The sequence below is a fragment of the Trichechus manatus genome, unplaced genomic scaffold (genome assembly GCF_000243295.1).
Source record: "Trichechus manatus latirostris isolate Lorelei unplaced genomic scaffold, TriManLat1.0 scaffold00015, whole genome shotgun sequence".
In the NCBI taxonomy this organism is placed as follows: domain Eukaryota; kingdom Metazoa; phylum Chordata; class Mammalia; order Sirenia; family Trichechidae; genus Trichechus; species Trichechus manatus.
In genome coordinates, this window is record NW_004443951.1 from 10,620,423 (window position 1) to 10,640,414 (window position 19,992).

The window sequence follows — 19,992 nt, forward strand, 5'->3', positions numbered from 1 at the left end:
CCAGCAACTCAGTCCCTCGGGGAGTTTGGATGTGTCCATGGGGCCTCCATGACCTTTCCTTGTACAGGTGTTTTTGATAGTTCTTGAGAGTTCATTTCCTAGACTGGTATCTGGCTGGTATGATCCTGCATCCTAGATTCTTCCTGGGAGCTGAAGTTGTTTGTTCTCAGATTGAAGAACTCCCTTTAACAATTCTTGTAAGTTTGGTTTGGTTTTTACATATTCCCTTAATTTCTGTTTATCTTGAAATGTCCCAATTTTACCATCATATTTGAATGAGGGTTTTGCAGGATATATTTTTCTTGGCTGGCAATTTTTTTCTTTCAGGGTTTTATATATGTCATCCTGTTGCCTTCTTGCCTGCATGGTTTCTGCCAAGTAATCTGAGTTTAGTCTTATTGTTTCTTCTTTTTATGTGACTTCTTGTTTTTCATGAAGTGCTGTCAGGATTCTTTGTTTGTCTTTGGTTTTGGTGAGTGTGATTATGATAGGCCTTGGTGATTTTCTTTTTGGGGTCTATCCTGTATGGGGTTCGTTGAGCTTCTTGGATGGCCAGCGTGTCATCTTTCATGATATTGGGGATTTTTCTGTCAGCAGTTCTTCAGTGATCCTCTCTGTGTTTTCTACCCCTGTTCTGGAACTCCAGTCACTGGCAGATTTTTGCTTTCGATTATCCCACATAACTCTCAGGGTCTCTTCATTTTTCTTTGTTGTTTTTTCTGAGTTTTCCTCGAGCAGAGTTGATCCAAGTGTTTGTCTTCAATTCCACTGATCCTGTCTTCCACCGTTTCAAATCTGCCTTTCAGCCCTTCTGTGACACCGTGCATTTCTGAAATCTTGTTGTTTATCTTTTGGATTTCTAATTGTTTTGTATAATTTCTAGTTGTAAATTTATTTTGGTATTTTGTTCCTGCATTATTTTCCTGAATTCTTCCATGAATTTGTCTGTTTTTCCTCATTTTTGTCTGCTTTTTGCTTCAACTCTTGGATAATTCTGAATATTAGAGATTTGAATTCCTTATCAGCTAGTTCTAGTGCTTTTTCTTCCACTGGAAAGCCATCTCGTGTTTTATTTTGGACGCCTACTGGAACCATCCTGTCCTGTTTTTGTAAATGTTTTGATATTGTCTGCTGCCTTTGGCGCATTCAGTAGTTATTTTTCTCACTTATTGAGTGTACGTTTGTTTCGTTCTTTCTTTTTTATTTGGCTCTGCCTGAGCAGGCGGGCTCTGTGTTCTTTGTTGTTTGCTCGTCTGTGGGCACGAGACTTTTCCCCTCCTCCAATTGGCAGTGTCAGTTGCTCAAATATGGTATAGCAGAGCAGGTTTAGCTGAAGAGGAGTTACTGGGACGGGTTGTTTGTGGCACTTACTATAGCCACCAGGGCAGGTCGGTAATCAGTGCAGGGGAGGTTCCCTTAGGCCATGCCTGTGCTGCTTGGTGGTGTGATGTTAGGCGCACGGTGCAGGTAGGCAGGATGTAGGGGGGATATTGTTATGTGTGGAGTTAAGATGGATATGGGAGAGAGGAGAGAGGAACAGAAGCCAAAAACATACAAACAAACCAAAAAGAATGCTAGGGGAGCTTGCCTTTGGAGTGGAGAGGTGAGAGACTATGAAACGGAGAAAAAGAAAAAGGGGAAGAAGAAGGAGGGAAAAAAAAGAAAGAATGAATAAATAAAAATCAGAAAAGGGAAAGGACAGCAAAGTTCCCAGGGATCCCACCAGTGCGGCTATGAGGTCTGGGGAAGTTGTTCTCAGGTGTTGCAGTACAGCCTAGCTAGAAGGCGTAGAGGTATTCAGTGCCAGGTATTCAGGGAACAGAAAGAGAAGGAAGGTATAAAGAGACGAGAAACTGAGTAATGAAGAAAGACAAAAAGGGGAAAAGAGGGAAGAGAAAACGAATAAAAAAAAAAAAAAGAGAAAGCCCCCCAAAAAAACAGGAAAGAAGAAAAACCCACAAAAAAAGAAATGCTCTCAGGGATTCCTCTGCGCTTCTGCGCAAGCTGAGGGGTTAGGTTCCAAGCCATGCAACACTGCCTGGCCAGAATGGGCTCCCAATTCAAGAAAAGGAAAAGAAAACAAACAAACAATTCAAAACAAACAAAAGCCCGGGTATCCCACCAGCATGGCAGCCCAGACCGGGAAGCAGTTCTACACTTGAACAGAGCTCTGAAGCCCCTCAGGAAGAAGCAAAGATGGCGCACGGAGCCCGGTCTTTGAGCGAAAGGAGGGGGAGGTGGTGCGAGGTAAGGGAGAAATCAAAAGAAGTGGAAAAAACAGCAACACCAGCAGCCAACGGCACAGAGAGCCAGCTAGTGCAGGTGGGTGGAATCCAAGCAGCTGGTGCTTCCCGGACAAGAGACTGTGGCCGCGGGAAGCAGAGGAGGCTGAGTGGGGGTGAAGAAGGGTGGGGGGGGTTGGAAAGCATATATCGCAAATTGTCGGTTGTTTTGTCTCCCGCTGGAAGCTCCGTGAAGCTGCTTTCTCGTATCCCTGTTTGCTGGTGTCCGATAGGAGTCCAAGGTGGCGGATCTGCACTGCGTTAGCTGATAGGGGACCTCTGCATGAGTCTGTCCTCGCTCTCCGTTCTCTATCAGTTTTCCTCACTCCATTTGGTGCTTGGCTGAGTTCTTTATCTTTTCATTTCATGTTTTAGGGTTTCAGGATTGCTGTTTTCTCTGTTTGGCTTAGTTTTTCAGATCTTTGCTATGGAGGGATGGTGTCGTGCTTCTGCCTAGAGCGCCATTTTGCTGGAAGTCCTCAACATCATTTTTTGAAAAAAAAAAAAAGAAAACACTCTTTCCCCGTTGATATACCGTGGGCACTTTGTCAGAAATCAGTTGACCATAATTGTTAAGAGCTTCTGTGTGGACCTTCGGTTCTGTTCGATTGATCTCTATGTCTATCTTTATGCCACTGTGCAGAATTAAAGCTCCTTATATATTCCTCTTTGATTGTATAGCCTATGTCCCTTACCCACATTACTATCTACCATCCTGAATTTGATTTTGATAATTGTCTTGTATTTTATATATTATTTATATCTGTATGAGCGTGTTCCTAAATAACAGATTATACTGTTAATCAGGTTTTAAAACTTTGTTTAGATGGTATTTTATAGTTTCATTTTATTTATTGCAATTTTGCATTTTTATTCTACTTTATTAGAATCATACATTTTGTTATGCGTAGCTCTAAATTGTTTCTTATATTGTGCAGATACACCACAATTGAACTATTCTCCTGTTGCTGGGCATTTTAGGTAATTTAGTTTTTTGCCCGTTACAAACAATTTTGTAGTGAACATTTTTACGTGTTTTGTTTTGTGTTCATGTGTAATTAGGATTGGTGTGTGACATGGTTTGAATTACGTCACCCCAAAAATGTGTGTCAATTTGGCTGGGCCATGATTCCCAGAATTGTGTGGTTGGCCTCCATTTTGTGATTTTAATTTTATGTTAAAGAGGATTAGGATGGGACTGTAATGCCACCCTTACCCAGGTCACATCTCTGATCGAATGTAAAGGGAGTTTCCCTACGGTGTGGCCTGCACCACCTTTTACCTTACAAGACATAAAACGAGAGGGAAGCAAGCAGAGAGTTGGGGACGTCATACCATCAAGGAAGCAGTGCCGGGAGCAGAGTGCATCCTTTGGATGGGGTCTCTGTGCCGAGAAGCTCCTACTCCGGGGGAACACTGATGAGAAGGCCAATAGAGAGAGAAAGACTTCCCCTGGAGCCGACACCCTGAATTTGGACTGTTGGCCTACTTTGACTGTGAGGAAATAAACTTCTCTTCGTTAAAACCATCCACTTGTGGTATTTCTGTTATAGCAGCCCTAGATGACTAAGACAGTGGGTCATAGAAGTTTCACAGATTTAATCAGCTGTTTTCTAAACTGATCATACCAGTTTATATTCCACCAGCAGTATGTGAGAATTCCTTATTGTTCCGCATCTTTATGAGTAGCTGATAATGTCGCAGTTTGTTTTTGCCAGTTTGATAGGTGTGAAATAGTATTTCATGACTTGATTCAGGTTTTAAAAGTATGAATTAGTGGGTAATTCAAGGTAATGTGTTATGTAGTGCTTTATGTTTTTTCGGAGCACTTGCATATCACATGCATTCTCTTAACAGTGCCTCTTATTAGCATGGTAATATATTAAATATCCAAAAATATATTTTTTGATAGAAATAACTTTTTTGCCACAGAGTTCATACTGGAAATAGAAATTTTTCTCCTACAACTCAATAACAAAAAGGCAACCCAATTTAAAAAATGGGCAAAGAACTTGAATAGACATTTCACCAAAGAAGATATACACATGGCCAGTAAGTACATGAAAAGATGCTCTACTTAATTAGTCTTTAAGGGAATACAAATCAAAACCACAGTGAGCTGCCACTTCACCACCACCAGGATGGCTGTTATCAAAAAACAACAAATGTTGGCAAGGATGTGAAGAAATTTGAACTCTCATCCATTGCTGGTGGGATTGTAAAATGGTGCAGTCTCTATGAAAAACAATATTGTGGTTCCTCAGAAAGTTAAACGTAGAACTACCACATAACCCAAGAATTCCACTCATAGGTATATAATCAAAAAGAATTAAAAGCAGGGACTTAAACAGATAGTTGTACACTAATGTTCATTACAGCGTTATTCACAATAGCAAAAAGGTGGCAACAAGCCAAATGTCCATCAACAGATGAATGGATAAACAAAATGTGGTACACTTACTTCTCACTTATCGACTGTCTCGTTATCTGATATTTCACATGACGACAATTGTAAAAAAATCTATTATCCTACTGTTTTGTGCATTAACGACATATGTCTGGCAGTAACAAATGCCAGGGTACGAGGCGAGAGTAATGCTGGTTCTGATGGTAAAGGTTATGTGTCGACTTGGCTGAGCCATGATTTTCAGTGGTTTGGCAATTATATGATGTAATTTGGCAGTTATGTAGTAATATAGTTATCTTCCGTTTTTTGTGATCCGATGTGGTCATTCTCCATTTTCACATAATGCAGATTTTTGTATAACAGCCTAGTTTTTGGAACTTAACCATATTGATGCGTGAGGAGTGAGTGTATATACATATGATTGAATATTATTCAGCCATAAAGAAAAAGTTCAGATACATGGTACAACACAGATTAGTCCTGAAAATATTATGCTGAGTGATTAAGTCAGACACAAAAGGGCAAATGTTGTAGGATCCCACTTAGATGAAATATCCAGAATAGGCACATGATAAGAGACCAGAGTTTATTAGTGATCACCATGTTCTGATGGCAGGGGGAAGTGGAGTGGTAATGCTTAAAGAATACCAAGTTTCTGTTAAGGGTGATAAAAAAATTTGAAACAGATAGTGGTGATGTTTGCACAACGTGAATGTAATTAATGTCACTGAATTATACATCTAAAAATGGTTGAAATGGCAAATGTCTTGTTATATATAACAGTAAAATAAGTAAATTTAAAAAATAAAAAAGAGAAATAGAATTTTTTTTCTTTATTGCACGCCAATCAAGTAATAGCAAACTTCACATGTCACTGTTAATAACCATGGTCTTAAGTGTTTTCTTAACCGACAGAAATGGCATAGTGGAAAAAATCTTAGAGGTATTTTATGTCCCTTTCTGGTTCATTGAATGATATGCTCAAATTTCATGTTCTTCAGAAATTCTTCGATAGGAGTTTATGTCTTCTGAAGTTAAAAGTCGGTAGTAAGGTAGAAGGCGATTTTGGACTTTTTCCTGTGCTGAGGTATTGATACGAAGATTAAAAATAAAGCAAGCGTGAAATGTTATAAATAAATAAATAAAAATAAAGCAAGCAAGACACCATTAACCCTCACATTCTCCTTAATGAGGACTTAGGAGGGAAACTATATATGATGTGCAGACAGGAAATGAATAGACTACTGTAGGGTTGTACTAAAATCAGTCCTTTGGAGGAAGTGAAAGTGATAGACATTTAAATCTAAGTCTTTTTCAAATCATGAGATCTGGAACGGAGATGTTAGGGTTAGAGAATATCTGAAGGTATGCAGAATTATAGTCTTGGACTCTGCAGTTTAAGCAATGAGGAATGCTTTGGGGCGAGCTCTTTAGAACAGTAAGATGAAGGGGATACGAATTGGTTGAGTTGTCAACCCCTCTTCCTATTCTAAACTTATCATTTCTGGGTACCTGGAACAGACCCTGTCTGTACTATGAGATTATCCTATCTGCTGTCAATTCCTACCAAGTGTGTGTCTATTTGTAGTTGTAAGAATGGTGTGGGAGTGTTGGACCTCCTCGTCTAACTTCACAAGGGAGAGAGACAATCAGCATCAGCCCGAAGCTGATTCCTATGAAGTAGAGATCATACATACCTCCTCTCTCCAACCTTTCTACCAATTCTGATACCAGCCATCCTTCCCATGGCACTCTCTGCTTCTCTGCTGAGTTCATTAAATTTGTTGCAACAGCCATAGAGAACCCACAGACTATTCAAGATTATGGAGTTTATTAGAGAAGTAACAGGATACAACTTGGGATCAGGAACAACTTAGGATACAGTTCTTGATCAGGACAGTTTCTTCTTATCCTCTGCTGCCGGGACCTGATTGTGGCATTGTTGGGCAAGCTCTGTGGGTCTTCAAGCCCCACCACAGCCACCTCGCGCCAGTCTGCTGGTTCCTGCGATCTCATGCCGCTATCGCTGTTGCTACTGCTGTGCCACCATCTCTCACTGTCTTCCCTGTTACAGCTCTCTGTCTCCTGGGTCTAGGAAGTTCTCAGCACAAGGATCCCGGGTCCAAAGGGCGTGCTCTGCTCTTAGCTCTTCTTTCTTGGTGGTAGTGAGGTTCCCCCCTTCTGCTCTGAGAGTGGCTTTCTTTTAAGCCTAGCAGGATGGCAAAACTGACCAATCCCCTCGTTAGGGTTCCATATACTGTATTTGCATGGTCCCACCCCACATGGGTTCCATGCACCTTATTTGTATTATTAGCAAGTTGTCCAGTCTCCTTGGTAGGCCACAAGCACCTTATTTGCATAGTCCCATCCATTTATTGTGTGGGAGTCATAAAAACTATGACTAGAAGGGCCATATTAAGTAATTTCACTGCACCACAGTAGTGAAAATAAATATAAACAGGTAAATGTAGTGTATTGTGAGGAGTGCTTGAATATAGGTATGTGCATGCAGCAGGAAGCAGGAATTTATGTCAGCTACTTAGAGGTGAGACCTGAAACCTTGAAAATGAATTGGATGGTGAAGAGAGTACTGAGAAAACAAGAAAGTGTTGATTCAAAGCCTTTAAGGAGCCATTGTACTTACAGGGTACAAGGAAAAAGTCAGAAAAGTAGTAGTAATCAAAATGGTAGGGAGAAGACCAGGATATCTTAATGTAGTTTTTGCAACTCATGCGCATCTCTAAAAAAGATTTCACCAGTGTTTCGTGAATATTATCAATGTAAGGTTGCCACCTTTTCCCTGAGATTTGCCTATCTTTTATGGCATTATTGCCTTTTCTTTTAGGAAATGGTGATGTTAGAATTTTTTTTTATTTAAATGTTCTGTTTATCCAGAATTGGCAACTGTGTCCTTGAAGTATTTTTTGACTTACGAAATGATTTGTTACCTGCCCATTAACTTACCTAATTTTTAGGGGGTGTACCCAGAAGTTTTTAACCAAGGAAGACTTATCAATATCTGTTACTCTTGCACTTAATGGGCACTTTGTTCGTGGAGCCAGAATTAAACAAGACTGGTTAAAAATGGAAACGGCATGTTTTTGGATTTTTCCCATAGCTATATTAAAAAATCTGTCTTGGAAGAAGTATAGCCAGAATGCTCCTTAGAAATAAAGATGGTAAGACTTCGTCTCACATGCTTTAGACGTGTTATCAGGAGGGACCAATCCCTGGAGAAGGACATCATGGTTGATTAACTACTGCGCCACTAGGGTTTCTCCCCTCCTACAGTGTAGACTTAATTATAATGTTTAAAATTAGATCATGTTGGAAAGTATCTAGTAGAGTACCTGGCATAGAGGAGATGCCCAATAAATTATAGGTTTTGAGAAAGTTAAATATTTGACAAATATACGAATGAATGATTGGATCAAGTATTCAGGTACAAGTGGTTCTGATAATGCTTGTTGCAGGGAGAGAGAAACAGCACTTGGATGAAACTTGAAAAAGAATGGGTGATGTAGAGCATCGTTTATATTTAATAGTGACTGTTACTGTTGATTGACTTGATGGCAGTGGGTTTGGTTTTTTTTTTATTTCTGTTGACTTAATAACTTTTGTTATAATTTTTAAAATTGTATTAAAATACACAGTTATTGCAACCATTTTTAAATACAATTGTCTGACATTAAGTGCATTCACATTGTTGTGCAACCATCACTGTGTCTAGTTCCAGAACTTTTTCATCACCCAAAATGGCTCCCCACCAGCCCCTGGCAATCACTAACTTGCTTTCTGATTTGTCTATTATCAGTATTTCTGATAAAAGTGATCACACAATATGTGGCCTATTGTGTCTGACTTGTTTTCACTTAGCATAATGTTTTCAAGGTTCATCTATGTTGTAGTGTGTATTAGTACTTCATTCCTTTTTGTAGCTGAATAATATACTCCATCGTGTGGATATACCACATTTTGTTTATCACTTGGTGGACATTTGGGTTGTTTCCAACTTTTAGCTATTGTGAATAGAGCTGCCATGAACATTCATGTGCAAGTTTTTGACACTGTTTTCAATTTTTTTTTTTTTTTGGTATATACTAGGAGTGGAACTGCTGGGTCATATGGTAATTCTGTGTTTAACTTATTGAGGAATTGCCAGGCTCTTTTCCCGTCAGCTGTACCATTTTACATTCCTGCCAGTAATGTATGAGACTTCCAATTTCTCCACATCCTTGCTTTATTATAATTTTTAAAAATTAGTTCATCAAACATCTAAACCCTTACCATTTGCAAGGCACAATGCTAGATGCTGTATATGATTCAAAGAAGGACGAGACAATTCTAGAAGCAGCGAGTTTTTGGCCTAATGAGAGAATGTTTTTAACTATCCTGGGCCGAGCAAGTGTTAAAATGCCCAAGAAGGCACAATTTAAAGAGATCAGAGAGGGAGATTACTTCCAGATAAAGAGAACTACCAGTACCAGTTGTTACCAAGTTGACTCTGACTCATGGTGACCATCTGTGTCAGAGTAGAACTGTATTCTGTAGGTTTTTCAGTGGCTGATTTTTCAGAAGTAGATTGCCAGGCCTTTCTTCCTAGGCACCACTGGGTGAACTAGAGTAGACTTTTTAAGGCTGGCTCTTGGGGGGTGGGAGAAAGGCTTATTTTTTGATTATCAGGCTGAGGAGTTTAAATGGTATTTTGTGGTTGGTGGGAAGCCATAAAATTTCTGAGCAGGGATAGTGATATAATTTGATCTTTGATTTAGGAAGAGAGATCTGGAGGCTAATAGTAAAGGCTAAGGTGGAAGGTAGAAGAGGTTTAGCAGTACCAATGAAACCAGTTTAGAGTTTTTTATTGGAGATTATTGGGGACCTGAAGAGTGATAAATAAATATGGAAAAGAAGGAATACAATAGACAGGACTTGGAAACTCTTCTATCTTTATATTCTCCCTAGATTTCATCTTTTCTCCTGATTTTAATTAAACATCATCTACCTAATACAGTTCCCAAAATTAAATCTCCAGAGCCCACCTCTCCTTGAGCTCCAGAGTATATACTTGACATCTTGATTTCCCCTCCAATCTAATCTTTCTTATCTTTTAAAAGTTCTCTCTCTAAGAGAATTTTAAATTATTTTTTTGTAGTAAGCAAAAGCCCTCCAGATCATCCTATAAAAATAGCCACAGCCTCAAAAGGCATCACTAAGAACTTTAGTTATAAAAATTTGCAGAACAAAGTAACTTCATTATAAAAACACTTTGAATAATAAAGAAGATAAAATGTTCATATTCTGACACCCTAATAAAACCTTTGCCTGCATTTTGGCATGTTTTCTTTTATTCCCCAAATAGGAATTTCTCTTATCTGCCCTCTTTCATCTCTTTTTATTTGTTGCCTTTACTAAACAGTCCCATCTGTCATCCATCCCTTTCCCACCACACCCTCTGCACACGTGTGCACACACCATTCTGCTGCATAACTATACCCAGGATTATGTTGGAGGTAGTGCATAATGGATAAGTAGTTGATATAGATATGTAACAGCTTCAGAACTTTCACACCAGTATCAAAGCTTCTGTCAGTTAATATTTCCTCTGCAGTCACTGCTCCAGTTGGGATCCTGCCACAGAAAAACTTGGGATTAGGTACATAAAGGCCTTAAAAGATAGCGTGTAAGTGTAAATTGGGAAACTGGAATACGCCTAGTGGTGTTTGAAAAAGGGACTTCTTTAAGATTGAGACGTTTTCCTTCATATGTAATTGTTTCATAACCTAATGGGTGATTCATCTCCCTGCCTTGAACCTCAGGTTCTCTGAGGTTTCAACCAGAATTCTTAAGACAAAAACTAAAGTAAGCAACAATTATGTCTTTTCCATAAGAATGGTTGATTTGATTGATACTTTTCTAGAAGAACTTATTACAGGAACAGTGTCATCATACATCTATTACTGGAAGTTACAGCTGTAGACTTACATAAAAACAACTCTGAATGAAACAGTATCCAGTTAGCATTTATTTTCTATATCAGCAAATGATCTGATCACCTACCTAGTTGTGAAGCTAGAAATTAGAGTATGAGTCTATATTTTTCCTTCATCCTTCACATCCCATCAGTTATTAAGTCCTTACACCCGTAATAAAAATCTCTAGACTGGAACTACAGAGCTAATATCAAGGGATTATACCTGAACTAGCTGTTCTTTCTGCAGGCGGGGCCAAAGTGCTAATCAGCCCTGTCCCAGCTCACTAAAGAGATAATCATTTGCTGCTCGAGAGAGCAAACTGTGCAGGTACAGATCCAGCTTCTTATCTTCACCTGAGAACCTTTGTGGGGAGGTTTTTTCTGATCACATTTAAGTGTCCACAATGTATATATAAAATAAAGTATGTAGATTTGTTCAAGTTTTCTATTCTTTTGCCAATTTTGCTTTGTCATAGAAATTACCTAGTTTAAGATTTTCAATTTTATTAGCATGTAATTGCCCATATTGTTTTGTTCATAATATTTCTTAATATATTGTATTTATTTTCCCCTTATCATGCTGTTTTTTTTATTTGTATCTTTTTTTTCCAACCAGTTTTATCAGAGTTTATCTCTTAATAATCTTTTTAAAAAGAGCTGTATTTTTTTAATCTTTTTTTTTTCTGACTTTTTTTTTTTTGCTTTTCTCTGTTTCAGGTTTGCTCTATTGCTCTTTTCCCATCTTCTTGATAAGAATGCTTAGGTCCATTTGTCTTTAGTCTTGTTTTAAGAAAAATGTTTTTAAAGCTTACTTTCTCTTAAATACTGCTTTAGCTATATACTGCAGATTTATTCTGTTTAAGTATTTTGAAACTTTATCATTGGCTCTTTCTCCCACAATGAGAAATCTGGTTCCCATTTTTGCTTAATATTTTTACCTTTTTTATCATCCCCAGTATGTAACCAGCCTCTTCCCAACTACCACCTCTTCCCTTGAAGTCATTGCCTCCTCACCACATCCAGGTTGCAACACCTGTGTAAAACACCTTGCTGCGTGGACACCTTCAACCTGCTTGGCTTTGTCCCTCTGCCAGAATGCCCTCCTCACTCCACTCAGGCTCCAGTGCTCTGCATTGAGCTGCCTTCCTAGTAGGACACTGTCCTTACCCTGCATGGTCTCTGGTACCCTGCACTGGGCTGCTGTCACGAACACGTTTTTCCCTGTCCTCTACCCTGCATGGACATCATTCACTTCCTGGTTTGGTGCCACCACCCTGCTCTGGGTGCTTCTGCAGCACCTCCTGCTGTCTCCATAGATTCCTACTTTGCTTGACCCCGCCTAATGGCTTTTGGACAGAATTTGTTCAGGAAAGGGAGAGGGCGTGTAGGAGCTGCAAGTGAAAGTCATTTTCTAATTTCAGTACAGTATGGTCAGAGAACATAGGATGCTTATTCTTTGGAACTAATTGAGACTTCTTTTAGCTAGCATGTGATTAGTCTTTATGACTTCCATTTGTGCTCAAAGAATATACAGTCTGGATGGTACACTTCAGCTTACAAATTACATGACTTAAATCTTTTAATTTTTTATTTGCTTATTCCATTAATATTCTAAGTATTACAGATACATAAAAAGTGTAGAGAATAAGTGAATAGTATTGTACTCATCACTCAGCTGAAGAAATAATGCATTGCAGATGCAGCTAGAGCCCTCTGGGACATCTTTCTGATTTGTTTCCCTTCATTTTCTCGCAGAGATATTTACTGTCCTGAATTTGGTGTTTCTTATTTCTGTGAACTTAAAATAGTATAATAGAGCAAGGCTGCCAGTGTGTATATGAGACATATTCTACAAACTGGAAATTTATCGGTATAGACCGGAATTGCCCACAGAAGCAACTTGAACATTACGCAAACTTTCTAGACCCTGGAACAATGTTGGGAATTTGCCAGAGTAGTTTCTGTGTCTTCTCTCAGTATATTTTTTAAGGCAGATTGTAAGAGCTTACTTCTCTTAATTGATAACTAAGCATCTAAGAATACGTACAACGTAAATGTATGAGGAATAGTGTGACAGATGTCTTGTTTTAAGGATCCAGCTGTGAATAGTACTCAGTAGTTATGCTACTAGGTAGTTGATGACTATAGTATATGGTAATTAACTAACAAGCAGTATGGCTCTTTGACCACTTAAGGCAAGCTATTTCATTTATGAGAGAAAATCTAAAAGACCCATTAATTTGCATTTCTGAATGAATTATCTTTGATTGGAGCAATGGTCATGTAAGAAGGCAAACTCTCTGTTCAGGTGACTTTTCAAAAAATCCTTAAAATAACTATATCCAGTTATGTTATTGCTATAGGTGGTGGCATATTAAATTCTTAATATCTCAACAGAATTGGACTTCAGGGTTTTGACTCTTGGGACCTTGATTTGATTGGTCATTTAAGTGAGTCTCATTTTAGCAACTATATGTAGCAGTGATGTTTGCCTCTAGTGATACTATGTGTTGTTTTGTTTTTTCACTTACAGAGTGAAGATTCCTGTGACATTTTAAATAATCGAGTAATGATAGAAATGGATCCAAAATAATAAGTGACTTCTCTACTGAAGCTGTAGAAAATTCTTCCTGTTGTCTTCCAGTAGCTCAATTCAGTCTTCAAAAAGGGGCAGAAAAAGTGAAATACAGAAAACCACAAAGAAGAAGACCTCACTTTGGAACTGTCTTTCTTCTTGACTACCCCTTACCCCGTCTTTCTACTTGTTTTAATTTTGCTCTGCATTTATAAATAGTGAAGACCAAAGATATAGAAGATACATTTGGGAGCTTTATACCAAGAAACTTGCCTTGAAAGCTGCTATTCTGTGGAGGGGAAAGTATATCAAGTTGCTGTCTGATTTTTTTTTTAAACAAGATTTCTTATGTCTTTAGATTTTTAAGCATAAGACAGATACAAATACCTAACTGCACACTATTTTTAGCAACTGCGTGAGTAAGAATGAGATTTGTATTTTAAGGGCTTTGTCATGTGGATGTTTTGCCACTGGAGCTGACCACTCAGAAGATCTTTTATAGCACTTTAAAATTATATTTTTGGCCTATCACCTTGATGACATCATTTGCCCACACATGAGCCCACCTGTCTTTTTAGCTATGACCTTGTTATGAACACTGTTTGCACTCACTGTGCAAATGTCCATGTATTATCTATTTAAGCAGCATCATAGTACCATCACTCAAGGAAGTTGAATGAGGTGAACATAAACATAGCTCTTTCCCCTTCCCCCCCTTTTTTAAATGTAACGAATACCTTTTTATGTTCCCCTTCCCCCTTCCCCTCCCCCCTCCCCCATTTGGGAAAGTGTCAGGAACTAGATAGTTTAAGATGAGCAATTGAGGGGACTGAGAGAGTGATCCACACAGAGCCTGGCTTCTTTGTGCTTCATCACAAGGCGTGCTGCTGGTCAGGCTACTTAAGCACCCTTTTACCAAGAGAACCTCGTGGGAGATCCAGCTGGCAGACTCAAGGACTTCAGGAAACAGGACCACAGAGCTTACACTCTGGGGTAAATATTCTCCTTATGTCTGTCTTTGAAAGAAGACTGTGTGTGTATATATATCATGGAAAATATCTATTGCTTTCCAAGGTACTTGATTTTGGAGAATATCAGTGGAGTGGCTTGGAGAGGCCAAAGGATCTGTCAGGACAACTAATGCTAGTTGTTCTTTGAGGAAATTAATGTGAACTAAATAGAAAAGCTTTTGAGATATTGTATATTCCTTCTCTAGGAAGATCTATTAACTTTTGCCAGAAGTTACCTGGTTACCTGAAGCAGATTAATCTCGTTTGTAAGTATCAGATACTTAAGTAGGTGTCTATTCTTAGGTTCTACTGATGTTACTTAAGAATTCACCAGCTGCTTTCATATACCCTTCCAGACTCATGTCACATTTTTCTGTTCATGTGTTTTTCATGGTCATACATTCATGAACTGCTTTTTCTGTAGAGAGGCTCAGAGGACAGGTCTTTATATAAAGCGGGAATCGTAGGATAATTACAGACTCCTTTACATTGGAGCTAACTGCTCAGAAGATCTTTTAATATTATATTTCTTGGTTATTACCTTGATGACATCATTTGCCCACACATGAGCCCACCTGTCTTGTCTTTCTAGCTATGACCTTGTTATGAACAGTGTATCAGATTCTTCCCAGCATAAGTGAATTGAGTTTTCCCATTTTCAGATCCTGGCCATGAGGTTGGATGCCTCACCTTGCTGAAAAGAGACACTGGACCTAAATGGCGCAGCATGACTTTGTTCCTGCTTGGCTAAATTTCTCAACACCACAGTCAGCTAAGGTACCATTCCCCGTTCCTATAGTAACTACCAGTACAGCAGTTCTTTTTATCCACAACCAGTCTGTAGTGTTTTTTTGTGTATTCAGCCTTGCCTGAGGATTTCAAAACTGTTTTCATAGAGTTATAACTTTTCTTTTAATAGAATATTAAAATAATGTAAATAGGCAGCCCAAATCAATGTATGCCTCATTATTGCCAAGTGTCCCAGTTGTGTGCTAAGCTTTTCTCATTACCTGGCACGCTTAAAACTTCCTGTATTAGTTACAGCACACTTTGGGGATAGAACATACCCTCTAACCAATTATTAAGCACCCTGATGATGCAGTGGTTAAGCACTCCGCTGCTTAACCAAAAGGTCAGCAGTTTGAACCCACCTGCCACTCTACAAGAGAAGGATGGGGCGGTCTGCTTTAGGAAAGATTCCAAACCAAATCCATTGCCAAGTCGTTTCCGAGTCATAACAGCCTTGCCCCATAGGGTTTCCAAGGAGCAGCTGGTGAGTTCAAATAGCTGACCTTTTGGTTAGCAGCCAGGTTCTTAACCACTGCGCCTCCAGGGCTCCTCGTAAACATTATAACCTTGGAAATCCTATGGGACAGTTCCCTTCTGTCCTATAAGGTTGCTAAGAGTTGGAATTGACTTGACAGCAATAGGTTTGGTTTTGGAGCCAGTTGTCGAGAACAGAGGGGCAGAGATGAGAAGGAAATAAATGATTCTTGGGGAAATGGACCTTTGCAGTGAACACATTTGTCTACAAGGAGGAGGAGGAAAAAGTAGAGACAGTGATTGTTTGATTACTACATGGATCTCAGATTAAATCCTCAAAATTTTGTTTTAGAGGTCGTAATCTACTTATGAAACCCGTTGCTGTCGAGTCAGTTTTGACTCATAGCGACCCGATAGGACAGAGTAGAACTGCCGCATAGGTTTCTAAGCAGCGGCTGGTGGATTTGAACTGCCGACCTTTTGGCAGGCAGCTGAGCTCTTAACCACTTTGCCACAGTGGTTAAGAATTCGGCTGCTAAACAAGAGCTAGTAGCTGAAAGGTTGGCAGTTCGAACCCACCCAGCAGTGCCTTGGAAGACAGGCCTGGCAATCTGCTTCTGAAAGGTCACAGCCTTGAAAAACTTGTGGAGCAAAGTTCTACGCTGACACATGGGGTTACCATGAGGTGGAATCGACTCGACAGCAGCTAACAACAACAGTAATCTGTTTATTGATTTCGGGGAAAATGTGTGAATTGGGGTAAAGACAGAACAACCAGTTCATGTAGATTAAAGCAGAGCATCTAGTCACGGTTTACAGAAGAATAACCTAAGTTATTGATAAAGGAAAACTTTGGGAACTAGTAAGCTTAAAAATGCTTCCCATTTTGCCAAGTAATAGAGAAGGAATAGAGTCTTATGAAATGGCCTACCTTTGCTATTTTTAAATGTGAATAGTTTTAGAAGATGCTTCTGGTCTGAACTGGACCCACAACCTTTTTGCTGTAAATTTCATATTGAATTGTCCTTGTGAAATTCCCAAAATCTCATATATAGACCTAATCTGACCTTAGGCTTGGGGGTGATAGGCCAGAGAGATTGGGTGTGGGATCCAGGGAAATACTTTAGAAAGTATACAGATTTTATATCTTCAGAGAGTAATTGTTTTAGCAAAGTGAACTAAATAAAAAGAGAAAACATTATTTCAGTATTTCCAGTAAAATTATAGTAAGCAAAGCAGTGTAGTGTTTCCATAAGGATAAACATATAAAGCAATGGAACAGAACCCATAGTTCAGAAATAGTCCTACATATATAGTCAGTTGATTTTCAGCAAAAGTGCAGGGTAATTTAATGTAGGAAATGATTAGTCTTTTTAACAAATGGTGCTGGAACAATCAAATATCTCTATAGAAAAAAGAAAAAGAACCTCAAGTCTTACTTCATGTCATATACAAAAATTAACTTGAAATAGATCATAACCTGAATTAAAAAGCAGGAACTGTAAAACTTCTAGAAGAACACAGAAGAAAATCTTTGTAACCCAATAGAGTGGTTAAAAGAAAAAAGACTTGACAATACCAAGTGTTGGTGAGGATACTGATTCTAAGAAAAAGAATGTAAAAATATCTGTGTTCCAACCTGTAGTTTTCCTGTAAGCCCTTGTCAGCATAACATATTTTTTCATGGCTTTATAGACTTTGGTCTCTATCATTTTAGACTAGAGAATGTCACAGAATAAAATTCTGTAGAATAGAAAGGGACATTAGAACTCATCTATCACAGAACTTCTCAAACAACTTCCTTTCAGTTATGTAATCTAAATGACTACGTATTCTCCCTTACGTCTTTCCTTGTGTGTAAATGGGTAAAATGAAGATGATGCTCAAATTATAATATTGTTATTGAGTATTGAATAATGTTTGGAAATAAGCGGTTTATAAAATTTTATGGTTGCTAATGGCCTACCACTGTGGGTTTTACCCCATTGTTTTCTTCCAGGAAGGAGCCCTGGTGGTGCAGTAGTTAAGTACTTGACTGCTAATCGATAGGTTGGCGTTCGAACCTGCCAGCTGCTCCATGGGAGAAAGATGTGGCAGTCTGCTTTAGTAAGGATTACAGGCTTGGAAACTCTGTGAGGCAGTTCTACTCTGTCCTGTAGGGTTGCTATGAGTCAAAATCCACTTGACGGCACTGGGTTTGGGTTTTCTTCCCAATTGTAAAATCATTTACAAGAATAATAAAGCTGTTTAGGATTTTTATTTGAAGTGTTTTGATTTTTCTTTCCTTTTGCAAGGTTAATATTTTAAAATGTTAAATTTGGGGGCTTATTCTTTATGGATTTTGACAGGTTTATTTGGAGTCCCCCCCCACCCGCCCTTTCTCATGTAAGCAATTGAAGTGGCTGATTTTTCTCACTTTCTGGGATAAAGGAAGTGAGTTAATGATTGACTGTGTAACATAGGATTTATCTAAATTAACTCAGAGGCTCTTTGTGCTCTTATTGTGGCCCATAGGGATTTCTGCCACCATTATTAGTTGTTTCCTAAAAGCCTGATGGAAAACCTAATAAGATACTGAAAGAGACTTAATATCTACTTACCTGTTTGTCTCTTTATGCTTTATCATCTTAGTCACCTGCAGCTACCTTTGAAAAACACGGAGAGCACCTATCCCGAGGGGAGGGTAGATTTGGAGTGAGCCGTCGTCGACATAATTCCTCTGATGGCTTTTTCAACAATGGACCCCTTAGAACTACAGGAGGTGAGCTATGCCCAACTATGATGACTACATTTAAGCTACTCAGAACGCACCTAGGCTGGGGGTTTGTTATTAGTTGCCATCGAGTTAGCTTCGACTCATGGTGACCCTACATACAACTGAAGGAAACATTGCCTAGTCCTGCACCGTCTTCCTGATCCTTGGTATGCTTGAGTCTGTTGTTGGGGCCATTGTGTATTTTGAGTGCCTTCTAACCTAAAAGGCTCGTCTTTCAGCACTATATCAGAAGTATTCTTGCATAATCCATAGTTTTCATTGGCTAAGTTTTGGGAGTAGATTGCCAGGCCTTTCTTCCTACTCTTAGTCTGGAAGCTTTACTGGAACCTGTCCAATATAGGTGACCCTATATTGGTGGCACAGCTTCCAGTGTCATAGCAGCACACAAGTCACCACAGTATGACAAACTGATGGATGGTGGAGGCTGGGTGTGCGTGTCCATAATTTTGAAATATGATCTTTTGTGAACATAATTCTTAATTAAAAACTCCATTAGTTATTACCCACCTACCTTGGCTTTCTGGGTGTAACATCTCATTTACTCATTACTCATTTATTTAGTTGAACTCACATAGAAATTACCTTAGAAAGAAAAGATGTATTTTGTGACTCTGTGTGGACTTCGTCTTTTATTGAAAAGATCCTCCGAAGGGCCTTTGGGCAGTACTGTAAACCAGATCTGGAGGCATCTGGCTCACTTGTGTCTGAATGTCCAGGAAGAAAACAATCTAATATGTTACTTTTCCATACTATTCTAGATTCCTGGCACCAGCCCTCCCTGTTCCGTCACGATTCTGTGGACTCTGGTGTCTCTAAGGGAGGAGCATACGCTGGAATCACAGGGAACCCGTCTGGTTGGCATGGCTCTTCCCGGGGTCATGATGGCATGAGCCAGCGTAGTGGGGGTGGCACAGGGAACCATCGCCACTGGAATGGCAGCTTCCACTCCCGGAAAGGCTCTGCCTTTCAGGAAAAACCACCTTTAGAGATTAGGGAAGAAAAAAAAGAAGATAAGGTGGAAAAGTTGCAGTTTGAAGAGGAAGATTTTGTAAGTATGAAGCTTTGGATGTGTAATTAAAACCCAACAGATAATGTCTCAAAGACAAAACCTTGTTAGTAATGAGAAAAGTTTAACAATTACAGAAAAAGAAATTCCTAAGGTTTAGATTTTCATTGTTTTTAGAGTGAAGGAGGTGACTAATACAAAGATGATGACCAAGATTCCTTTGTAACTTGTAGCATATCTTAGTACGTTTTTCATCTTTATGCCTTTAGAATAAAAAAAAAATCAGCTTCCCTTAAGTTTGTCATAAGGTTCAGCATTCAACTGTAATTATATAAAAATGTCATCTCACACATTATAAATTGTCTTTTTCCAACTACCATAAATGTTTCCTTTTCTTGGTTTTGCCCTCTAATGTATAAAGTGATTGTGTTAAGTTATAAGTGTGCAGTTGGGCATATATTAACTGTGGCCTGTGTTTAGTAAAAGTTGATGCTAATATATGTTGAATTACATTCCTTTTGGCCTCTAAACCAAAAGTTGAGTTTTTAAGATTACCTTTTAAACTAGGTACTATACTGCTTGTTGACATTGTTTGATTAGAAGCTCCGTTATCAGTCCTGTGGCTTTCCCAGGGGAAATGAATTGGCAAAGGGAAGCAAAATGTTAAAGTATTGTCTTCACCTGCTAAGTGATTTAAAAGAA

The 19,992-nt window shown here is 38.9% G+C and overlaps 1 protein-coding gene across 6 annotated transcripts in view; it reads left to right on the forward strand.

Moving 5' to 3' along the window:
• The window catches only part of GPBP1L1 (GC-rich promoter binding protein 1 like 1), a 66,717-nt gene that overhangs the window by 17,215 nt on the left and 29,510 nt on the right, over positions 1-19,992 (forward strand). For 3 of the 6 annotated variants that reach the window (XM_023727120.1, XM_023727116.1, XM_023727118.1), the window contains exons 2-6: positions 13,194-13,916; positions 14,115-14,228; positions 14,908-15,022; positions 18,140-18,269; positions 19,043-19,332. In XM_023727120.1, coding sequence (XP_023582888.1) covers positions 14,963-15,022; positions 18,140-18,269; positions 19,043-19,332 — 480 coding nt within the window. In that variant the 5' untranslated portion in view covers positions 13,194-13,916; positions 14,115-14,228; positions 14,908-14,962. Of the gene's footprint in view, positions 1-13,193; positions 14,229-14,451; positions 14,512-14,907; positions 15,023-18,139; positions 18,270-19,042; positions 19,333-19,992 lie in introns of all 6 variants that reach the window. The other 3 variants (XM_023727117.1, XM_004371795.3, XM_023727119.1) reach the window with 3 other exon arrangements.